This window comes from Aquarana catesbeiana, linkage group LG07 (genome assembly GCF_042186555.1).
Source record: "Aquarana catesbeiana isolate 2022-GZ linkage group LG07, ASM4218655v1, whole genome shotgun sequence".
Lineage (NCBI taxonomy): Eukaryota > Metazoa > Chordata > Amphibia > Anura > Ranidae > Aquarana > Aquarana catesbeiana.
In genome coordinates, this window is record NC_133330.1 from 232,620,392 (window position 1) to 232,632,293 (window position 11,902).

Below are 11,902 nucleotides of genomic sequence, written 5' to 3' on the forward strand. Positions count from 1 at the left end.
TTGTATAAGGTTACACAATCATGACATTTTCTGCACTCCACACATTTCTGTCAGGGTCAGCTAAAACAAACACAAGCAGTAAATGTCCACAAAGAAGAGCCTGGGGGGAGATGCCTGTCGAGAACTTGAGGTCCTGCAGACTTTTCCCTGTGGCCAAATACCGCAAGGTAGCGACAAGCCTCTGCTCCGGAGTGATGGCTTGCCTCATGCAGGTATCCTGACTGCTGATATAAGGGGTCAGCGAAGCCAACAAACGGTGAAACACGGGGTCCGTCATCCTGAGAAAGTTCCTGAAATCATCAGGATTAGTCTCACGGATCTCACGGAGCAAAGGCATATGAGAGAACTGGTCACGCTGAAGCAACCAATTCTTGGTCCATGAACTCCTCCCCACCCTGTTCATGGACTGGACTTGTGTCAAGGTCAGGACCCCAACACCAAGCCCCCGCACAGCACGAACTCTACGAGGAGTACGCATACGAAACATGGCTAGAAAACGGTCGGCTGCTCAGAACGAAGTAACAGAACGCACTGAAGAACAGCAAGGCCTGTGAAGAGCGACCTGAAAAACAGCAACGAGCAGGCAAGATCACACAGAAAACTCTGATACGAACTGACTGCACGCACTGAAGAGCAGATACAAACCCACAAGCACAAACTGAACGGCAGAAAACGATCTGAAAGCCACGAGTCTGAAAAAGCGTGAATCGTCTCTCACCAAACTTTTACTAACACGAGATTAGCAAAAGGAGCCCAAAGGGTGCCGCGCTTGGTTCTGAACTGGCCTTTTCTAGTCTCGTCGTACGTGGTGTACGTGACCGCGTGGTTGTCGATCAAGTTTGAGCCAACATCCGTCGGAAAAAATCCTAGGATTTTGTTGTCGGAATGTCCGAACAAAGTCCGACCGTGTGTACGGGGCATTAGTCTGCCTGTAAAAAGTAGCATATTTGTACCATGTATAGAACCTGCTGCAGCAAAACCAACATTTATAAAAAAAAAAAAATTGGACAAGCTGGAATTTAGATGCTGGGCATGTGGGTGGCAGTGACTATATAATTTTTTTTTTTGCTGCAGCAGCTGGGGCAGAGAAATTTGCTATACCCTACAGCTGGTGGTGGGCTTCTGGCACATGTGTTGCAAGGACCTGTGACACTCTGCTATACCATCTTCCCTGTCAGTGGAGGCTGCTTAGGGGTCATGATATATAGCGGGGGTAGACATGAGAGGTGAGGAATGAGTAGGAGAATTGTGTTCCTTGAGTGTGACTTTCCAGGTGCTCTTGCCAATGGGCTGAGTGGTGGGAGGTTAAATGCCTTGTCAAGCATGTGGTACCCAAATGGCTGGTGTTTTTTGCCACACTTGATCTGCTTTCAGCAGAGGTTACAAATTGCAACAGTGCGATCAGCTGCACATGCGCTAAAAAAGGCCCACACAGCTGAGCTGTGGGAAGTGGGCTGGGAGATAATAGCTCCACAATCTGATGGCATATAGTGGCTGCTCTCTACTCTTCCATGATGCCTACCTCTGGAGGACATCCTACCTCATTTGGGTTGTTTCTTTCCCTCACTTTCCTCCTCTGCTCTACCCGGCACCCAAGTCGCATCAGTAACCTCACCATCATCATCACTGGACCCAACTTGGCAAGACACTTTGGCTGGGGGAACATGACTGCCAATTTGTTGTTTATCAGTGTTCTCCTATCTCTATAGGCTCATGTTACTTTCTTCCTCTACCTCAGAACCAACATCCGTATAAAGTAATGTCTGTGTATCCTCAAGAAGCAAGTGACTGAGGCTCTGTTCAAATAATTCAACTGACTCCTCCATGCATGATGCTGGCGCTATAGCAAGAGTAGCTGTGGACAAGCAGGCAGAATAAGCCGCTCTGGCAGCTGAGGTGGACTGTGCACTAGTGTCAGCTTGGGTCATATAAGGATGAGGAGGATGTGGATGGTATAGTAAGCCCGTCTACAACCTCCTCTGCATGCTGTGGCTGGATAGCACAGGCAACATCACTAAACAGAGACAAATCTGCCCTGCATGAGGACAGACCATGTCCACCTTTGCCTGTGGACACAGACACTGCTGGCCCACCTCATAGTGGCATGGGAATGTCTGCCTCTCCTTGTTGGCCTCCCAGACATGATGGGGGGCTTATTACCCAAATTTAATAGAAACTGGCAAATTGGATAGACTTTTTTGAATGAAAAGTAGTGTTTGGTGCACTTTAAATTGAGGACTAAAACTATAAAAAATAAAAATAAAAAAGGGGGAGCACCAGCATCACAGTCAGAAAACTTGTGGCTGACAATTAAAAAAAAAAAAAAAGGGGGGCAAGCAGGGAATAAAAAAAGACAACCCCCCCCAAAAAAAAACATGCAGCAACCAAAAAAAAAAAAAGTATACAGCAATACATGTTATGTAATGTTGTGTTAAACACTGCACTATACTAACACATTACAATGATGCTACACTATACGCACACACTATACTAGCACTACACTAACACTCTACACTCAGAGTCACAATAAATGAACACACTAACTCGCTAGTAGAAAACTGAGCCCTGCTCTAGCTATCTCCACTTCAACACAATGCAAAAGCTTCCTATGGGAAGTTACCTTTTATTGTGTGGGGTGGGACTATGAGCACTGAGCCGTGATTGGAGAAAGTCATAATCACTTTGTCAAATCAGGGCTCTGACAGTGCTCTGGTGCCCTAACTGGCAAAAGGTGCAAGGCTTCATCCAATTAGGACCCTAGAATTCACTGTGAAATGTGCAGGCGGGACCCACAAACAGGCAAACAGGCGATGTTCGGGCCGAACTTTTGCTCGGCTCAAACCGTTCGCCCAACACTAGCGCAGGTCTAGGAAAACAATCTGATGATATGTGGACAATGCCGCATTTCATATCATGTATACAGGCATGCAATAAATAGCAAGATGTCAGCGCTGTGCACCTTGCCATGCATATTTTTATTATTATTATTATTATACACGATTTATATAGCGCCAACAGTTTACGCAGCGCTTTACAATGTAGAGGGGGGACAGCACAATTACAGTACAGTTCAATACAGAAGGGACAGGAGGGCCCTGCTCGTAGAGCTTACATTCTAAAGGGTGGAGTTGGTGGTACAAAAGGTAATAGATGCAGGGAATGATTTGATGGGGGTGGCTAGGGAGCAGTTGTTAGGTGGGTGTGCGATAGGCTTCCCTGAATAAGTGAGTTTTCAGGGATCTCCTAAAGGTGGACAGGTTAGGGGCTGATCAGGAATATCGTATATATGTGTGTGTGTGTATATGTGTGTATATATATATATATATATATATATATATATATATATATATATACAAAAGTGAGTACACCCCTCACATTTTTGTAAATATTTTATTATATCTTTTCAACACTGAAGAAATGACACTTTGCTACAATGTAAAGTAGCGAGTGTACAGCTTGTATAACAGTGTAAATATGCTGTCCCCTCAAAATAACTCAACACGCAGCCAGTAATGTCTAAACCACTGGCAACAAATGTGAGTAAACCCCTAAGTTTAAATGTCCAAATTGGTCCCAAAGTGTCAATATTTTGTGTGGCCACCATTATTTTCCAACACTGCCTTAACCCTCATGGGCATAGAGTTCACCAGAGCTTCACAGGTTGCCACTGGAGTCCTCTTCCACTCCTCCATGAGGACATCATGGAGCATTAATGGCTGTGTGTTGAGTTATTTTGAGGGCACAGCAAATTTACACTGTTATACAAGCTGTACACTCACTACTTTACATTGTAGCAAAGTGTCATTTCTTCAGTGTTGTCGCATGAAAAGATATAATAAGGAGTGCGCATGCGCTGGACTTCCGGGAAGACGTGCTGACCGGGACCTCCAACCCGCTCGGGCCTTCTGCAGTCCCCAACAGCAGCTTCCAACAGCGGGAACCCCCGAGACAGACCCCCCCAAGCAGCGGATAGCTCCGGGCACAACCCTGCATGAGGAGGAACACACAGAGTAAGGAGGTCAGCTGGCAGCTCGATTTCGGCCTACCCGCCCCCACAGCCCCTAAGATGGCAGCCGCGTCCTCTCTAGGCGGAGGCACAGGGGACCAGGAATCCATAGCGGACCCCCTGCTACTATCCAGCTCGCTAATACTCTGCTGGCCACCCCTGTGAGTACCCAGCCTCCACACATTGTCTCCCCTGCCTCCACTGAGTCGCTCCTTAGCAGAACAATGACAGACATGCTGCACACCCCCCATGCTGCAATCCCCCTCAGCCCTCCCAGGCTCCCAACAGGCTCTCCCTATGCATTCATCCCACCAGCCTGACATGGCCCAATTACTGAATTGTTTCTCAGATATGCTTGCAGCTGGCCTGGCTCAGAATGCAACACAGATCACCACTTCTATCAAAGCAGACCTGCAAAGCCTTGGGGCCCGCATTGATGTTATTAAATAAACCATAGATATCACAGCAGCATGCACCAAACAAAACACCATTTGTATCCAGATACTGCAAGACCAACTCGAAATCGCACTAGCTAAAATTGACAATTTAGAGAACAGAAGTTGGAGATACAACTTCCGCATAAGAGGTATTCCGGAATCGGTCACCAATATTCCAGAAACAGTACAACTCTTCATAAAATAAGTCATCCCAGACATCCTGAGCCACAAACTCGAGCTAGACAGAGCCCACAGAGCTCTTCAACCCCCTCACCAAGATGGGCTCCCGAGGGATGTAGTGGTGAAACCCCACTACTATGGAATCAAAGAGGAAATAATGAGAAGATCCCGAACCATGGACAACCTCTCAATACAGGGAAACAAAATACAAATTTTCGCAAACATATCCCCAACCACAATTCAAAAGCGGAGAACCCTAAAGCCTCTTCTTGAAATCCTAACACAGAAATCCATAAAATATCACTGGTCCTTTCCTTTCCGCCTTCAATTTCAACATAAGGACAAGTTTTACAGCTTCTCTAACTTTCAAGAAGGTGAACACTTACTCCTGCGACTAGGCTTCGTCACCCAAGAATTACCCCTCCAGGAGTCTACTCACCGACCAGGTTCCTCCAAAAGGCCCCCACCAAGAAGCCCCATTACTCCTATTTGGAACAAGCAGCAAACGAAGAGACATCGGGAATCCCACCCACCGAGATGACTCCTTATTCCACCTATCCTCCAAGGATATTGTTCTCTCATCTCGGGTTTCCTTTTTTTATTTTCCCTGACTGTGTAGTGACCTGAACTACACCCACAGACTTCTTCGCTCCACTCACAGTTGCGGGTCATTCTTCCCATAAAACCGTGTCGAATCCCTCCCTCGAAGATCGTGAGAGAAGGTCCCCTCTGAGGATTTTCTTTCTGAGTGGACTACCCCCCCGATACCTCACGATTTAATATTCTGGACTGAGCTCTCTGATCTCAGGATATCCTTGCTATTCGTCATGGTCTGGATGCTAATCCTTACCCTATCCCCTTCCCCTCCATTTACCCTTTCCCACTCCTTCCCTCCTTGCCTCCCCCCCTATATTACCCAACGACATTTCCCAAGAGAATTGTCTGAAGTTCTAATTGTCTGTTTAAAGGTTCATTGGTTTGTCAAAGTCACCCATTTTTTTTTTGTTTCTGTTATTTTTTAGAGCTCCCCAGCTCGCCAGCTTCGAGGTCCCACAATACTATCATGTTTGTGGACCCAGCGGCCTGAGCGGCCATGCATGTCACTCCCTCTGCTGTGACCTAGAGGGGTTTTTCCCTCGGGTGGCATCAGAACAGCAACCCTTCCAGAGGTTGTTTTTTTTTCCGAGCCCTCTTTTTTGTGGGTCTCGGTTCAGGACTTGGCTTGCCAGTCCTGTCTGCTACTTTCCTAGGTGATCTCGCCTAGGACTGCTCACCTTCCTATTTCACCTTCTTTTCCTAATTACTCTGTTCTATTACTCTTTCCCCCCTATGTTTTGCATCCTTTTACCTTCTCTCCCCTTATACTCCCCCCAGGAACCTGCACGGAAGGCTACCGCCAATCAAAAGCTCCAGATGAGGTACCGTCTCGGTCTTTCCAGAACAAAAACCCGATCAACTAGGTCTCAGGTAGGTCCTTTATTACATGTACTTGTGCCCACCCTCTCGTGCTCATGGCTGACCCCTCATCTTTGCAGAAGGCTCTTAAGATGGCCTCACACAACACCCAAGGTCTAAACTCCCCCACGAAAAGACGCAAAACCTCTAGGGGCTTTGACATTCTCCTTCAGGAAACCCATTTCCCTAATAGTTATACCCCCTCTTTTCTCCATAACAAGTATCCCACCTTTTTCCTAGCAAACGCAGATGACAAGAAAAGGGGGGTAGCTATACTATTTTCCAAATGGATTTCTTTTGCTCTCTCTTTGACTATTAAAGATAAAGAAGGGAGATGCATTCTAGTAAAAGGCATGATAGAGGGAAACCTTTACACCATCATATCCTATTATGCACCCAACTGAGGCCAGGCTAAATTCTTCTCTTCACTGCTCACATCCCTCTCCCCCCACTTTGAGGGCAGGGTGATCATTGGTGGTGACTCCAACATCACTTTATATCAGTTGCTGGATAGATCAGCGCAGGGGATTCCCCACCTAAAAAAAAAACCCAAACAAAGTCTCTGAATCGCCAGACTCCTCCATTCACTAGGCCTTATTGACACCTGGAGGGAACTAAACCCATCTTCAAAAGATTATACACACTACTCAGCCCCATATAAAACCTACGCTAGAATCGATCACATATATTTACCCACCTCTGAAATACACACAGCCTCCCATGCCTCCATACAAGACGTTCCATGGTCTGATCACTCCTTAGTGTCACTGAAACTTTCAAACTCTATGTCTCCCCCAGGAACACGCCAGTGGCGCCTAAATGAAAAGATCCTCTCCAATCCAGTGCATTGCATTGTGTTGGAAAAGGACATTAGGGAATACTTCCTGATGAACGACACCGTTGATATCTCCTCAAGCACTCTTTGGAGTGCCCACAAGGCAGTAATAAGAGGGAAGATCATTCAACTTTCCTCCAGACTAAAACGTGAACGACAATCGGAAGTCCTAAAATTAGAAAGAGAATTCAAAGAACTTAGCTCGTCTCACAAACGGAATCCCACCCACACTACTCTTTCCAATCTAGAATCCACCAGGTTAGCTCTCAACCTAGCCCTCACCTCCAACACAGAAAAACATCTTCAATGGATCGCCGGTAGTCACTACATGTGGGCGAACAAGTCTGGTCCACAGTTAGCGGTTAAACTAACCCCTAAACAAAGGATTTTTGCCTTTCCCAAAATCAAATCCCTGTCGGGTTCTCTGACCCAAAACCCTAAAAGGATCCTGGAAGCCTTCCAGTCTTTTTATTCCAACCTATACTCTGACGACAGCCCTGACACCCACAACAACCTTGACTCCTTCTTGGAGAATATCCCTCTCCCGAAACTCTCAGACTCCCACGGCTCCATCTTGGATTCACCATTTCAGGAATCTGAGATCCGAGTGGTCATTAAAGATCTTAAAAAAGACTATGCCCCAGGCCCTGACGGTTTTCAAACCACTATTACATGTCAGGTCACCTAGAGGCTGGGTGACAGATGCACACCGTTGGAATCAGGAGTGCACCGCAAGGTAGTGGACCCTACGGCTGACTGCTGCGGATTAAACCCTGGGAGGTTTCAGGAAGCAGGTCTACTGGATCACTGACACAGATCCCACTGGGAGCTAGAGCATAGATTCCCCAGGGCACGGAGTCTAAGAGCCAGCAGGTGTTCACCAGAGCCTTTAATGGTAAGGATGGACTGCGCTGCAGTCTGGCTCCAGGTCGCGGCCCCCAGGGTCTCACAGCTCACGCTCACGGTAGACTACAGGAGAAGAGGAAGGAGGCAGCAGGCTGGAACAACAAGGAAAGTAAGGGACAAGCCAAGGTCGGGGCCACAAGCAGACAAGGACAACAGAGTACACGCCAAGGTTCAGGGTCACAGGCAAACAGGGATGGTCGGGAACACGCCAAAGGTCAGGGTCACGAGCAGACAGGAATAGTTAAGAACAGGCCAAAGTCGGTAACAGGAATCAGATGTAGGAAACACAGCAAGTACACACAGAGGCTAACACACAATGGTTGATCAGCACTGCTGGCTTGCAGTGCACAGGTTAATATAGGGTTCCCTGATAGGGCCTGGGGTGGGGCCATGCTTAGAGGAGAGGTTACAAAAGCAGTCAGGTGAGGGTCAGCTGGTCTCTAGAGAAGAACACATGGAGACAGGTATGCTGATCGACAAACTCTATTGCATAACCATGACATTACAAAACCTTCACAGACGCGCTCTCTCCGTATCTGGTTCGTTTCTTCAACTCTTTAAGCAAAGCCTCCCCCCTTGATCCAGCAGCCAACCTAGCTTACATATCAGTCATCCCCAAACCGGGCAAAGACCCCAGCGAAGTTAGCAACTACAGACCAATTTTGTTAATCAACAACAATTTAAAAATTATGACGAAGATTTTGTCGAACAGACTGGCATTGTTTATAGGTTCATATATCCATAAGGATCAGGTGGGATTCATCCCAGTATGGCAGGGACCGGATCAGATACGGAGAGCAGTAAACACAATTTCCCTTATGAAATCAAGATGGGATGGTGGTCCCCCCAAGGAAGGCTTCCCTCTATCCATAGATCTACAAAAAGCATTTGATGCAGTTGCCTAGCCCTACCTCTTTACAATACTCCAGAAATGTGGCTTTGGCCCGACTTCATTAAAATACTAGAAGCCCTCTACTTCCAACCCAAGGCACAGGTCAGATTACAGGGACATCTCTTAGAACAGTTCCCCATTCAGAAAGGCACGAGGCAGGGATGCCCCCTCTCCCCTCTTCTCTTCGCGGTGGCCATAGAAACCTTGGCCATCGCGATAAGACTGCACCCAGATATTCACGGGGGTCCGCTGCGGCCAATCGACGCACAAATGTGCATTATTCGCGGATGACGTTCTCCTCTTTATTACATCCCCTTTATCTCTACTCCTAACATATCCCAACTACTGCACGATTTTGGCAACGCTTCGGGCCTAAAAGTAAACATGTCAAAATCGGTTGCGCTTAACATATCGTCTCCCCAAGACATGATGGACAGACTGAAGGACCACTTCCCATTTTCCTGGAGCACCACCTCTATTCCCTATTTATGCATTAATCTCACGTCTAGAATCGACCAATTATACAAATATAATTACCCCCCATGTTTAAAAAAATTACAGAAGATCTAACCCAATGGTCCCTATACAAACTGCCCTGGTTAGGCAGAGTAAATGCGGTCAAGATGACTCTCTTGCCCAGATTACTGTACCTATTCCACTCCCTTCCTATCCCACTCATCAAATCACAAATCAAAAACTTACAATCTGTGATCTTCCGTTTTATTTGGGACAAAAAAGGGCACCGACTTTCCAAGGATGTCCTTTCCAGACCCAGAACAAAAGGAGGCCTAGGACTACCCAACCTATGGTGGTACTATCAAGCAGCCCAGCTTAGCCAGTTCTCGATAATCTACCTTAAAGGGTCAAAGCCTGACTGGGTGGGCATGGAACGAGAGGCAGTCCCTAGCTATACATTAGACTTCCTGCTCTGGAACCTACCCAAAAAACGTCCCCCTATTCTTGCCCCTACTTTATCCCACTCGATGGCACTTTGCGATTCTTTACACAAACTGAGACCCTTAACCTCTACCTGGCAACCACTCGCCCATATATTCCACAACCCCAGGTTCCCCCCAGGACTAGATATTAGGGCTTACAAATGGTGGATAGACAAAGGCCTATATAGAATCGGACACTTTTATAACTCAAACGGACCCCTCACATTATCCTACTGTATCTCAAAACTTGAGATGCCCCCCCTCAGAAAAATTTAGATTCTACCAATTGTCAGACTTCCTTAACCAGATGTGGAAGAGCAGCGAAAACCCACTATCGGTAACTCCCTACGAGCATTGGTGTTCCTCAGCCATGGACACGAGAGGAGGCATCTCCCTAATCTACTCAGCACTAGCTGAGCCGCTGGAGAAAGCGACCTACATGTTGAGCTGGGAGCGTGATCTGGATCTTAAATAGGACCTAGACTACTGACATTCTAATTTCGCTCGATCATTCAAAGGTATCCTAAATATTTCTCTGATCGAAGCTAGCCTCAAGGTGATATCCCGCTGGTATTTGGTACCTACCCGCCTTGCCAAATACTACCCCCAAACTTCTCCATTATGCTTCCAAGGATGCGGCCTCATGGGCACTCTCCTACATATTCTCTGGGAGTGCCCTAGAATCAGAATATTCTGGAATAAGATTTTCACCCTTATTCGCAAAATCACTGGAACTGCGATTAAGCAGGACCCGACTATTGCTTTACTTAACTGCCCAAACCTTAAAACCCCTAAACCTACTCAGATTCTGATTCGTTTCATCCTCCTCAAAATAACTATTGCCCGGGCCTGGAAATCTCCGACAGTTTCCTTTTGTTTAACTAAACAAAAAATTTATTGGATAATGTCACAGGAAAGGATCTCTAATATCATCCTAGACACAACAGACAAATTCAAACTCATCTGGGAGTCCTGGGCTTCTCACATAGGAATCTCTCTGTGAGCCTGGTTTGAAATCCAAAGATCTTCCCAAATTGGAACTCATGATCTCTCTCTCGATAGCCTTCCGTGCATACCCTCCTTCCCAACCCCCTGTCACCCTTTTAGTAACTCTCTTCTATGCTCTTCTATTCTTTCCTTCTCTCCTTTCTTCTTTCCTCTCAATGCTAACCTACACCGGCTTTCGGTGCAGGCACGAACCCCTATAGGCTCCTGATTAGTTATTTTTCAGAAGAGGTCACCTCTATCCTTATTTATTTTTTTTACCCTATACAAAGACCTCTTGTTCCAGGAGAGGGTAATTTTTCTGACTCCCTCCGAGTTTATAATTTAGCTCGTAGGCTTAAAGGTAAAACAGCTAGTCCAGATCTTTGTTCTACAAGTGCCTATTCCACTGTCCATAACTATATGTATGTCATTGAAACAAGATACATTTTTCATATTCATTATAGGTGGCCGGGCCTGGCTACCTCACGCACAGCATGATCCCGGCTGGGGTGTGGGAGGTGAAAGGTACGGAGACCTTGTGACATTCCACCAAAATAGAATGTAAGGCACAAATGTTTGTTCTGATAATAGCTGTAGGTAATATACAAAATTGCCTTTTTCTTCCTATGTTATTCATGGACTTTATGGTTGGTCCACTTTTGTACTACTTCAATATTACAATAAAAATCATTTTTCAAAAAAAAAAGAAAAGATATAATATAATATTTACAAAAATGTGAGGGGTGTACTCACTTTTGTGAGATACTGTGTATGTATGTTTATATATATATATATACCTATATATATATATTATATATAGGTATATATATAGATATAGATTATATATATTATATATATATATATATATATATATATATATATATATATATATATATATATATATATAGATATAGATATATACATATATAGATATCTATATATATATATATATAGAGAGAGAGAGAGATATGTGTATACAGTTGCAATAAAAAGTATGTGAACCCTTTTGGAATGATATGGGTTTCTGCACAAATTGGTCATAAAATGTGATCTGATCTTCATCTAAGTCACAACAATAGACAATCACAGTCTGCTTATAGTCAGCTAATAACACACAAAGAATTAAATGTTACCATGTTTTTATTGAACACACCATGTAAACATTCACAGTGCAGGTGGAAAAAGTATGTGAACTCTTGGATTTAATAACTGATTGAACCTCCTTTGGCAGCAATAACTTCAACCAAACGTTTCCTGTAGTTGCAT

At 45.3% G+C, this 11,902-nt stretch overlaps 1 protein-coding gene across 4 annotated transcripts in view; it reads left to right on the forward strand.

Annotated features, from left to right (window-relative positions):
• Positions 1–11,902, forward strand: part of LOC141103471 (uncharacterized) — a 277,006-nt gene that overhangs the window by 246,698 nt on the left and 18,406 nt on the right. The window contains exon 6 of one of the 4 annotated variants that reach the window (XM_073593100.1): positions 5,998–6,090. The exons of the other annotated variants lie outside the window; for them this stretch is intronic. Coding sequence (XP_073449201.1) covers positions 5,998–6,040 — 43 coding nt within the window. The 3' untranslated portion in view covers positions 6,041–6,090. Of the gene's footprint in view, positions 1–5,997; positions 6,091–11,902 lie in introns of those variants that run through there. 4 annotated transcript variants of the gene reach the window in all.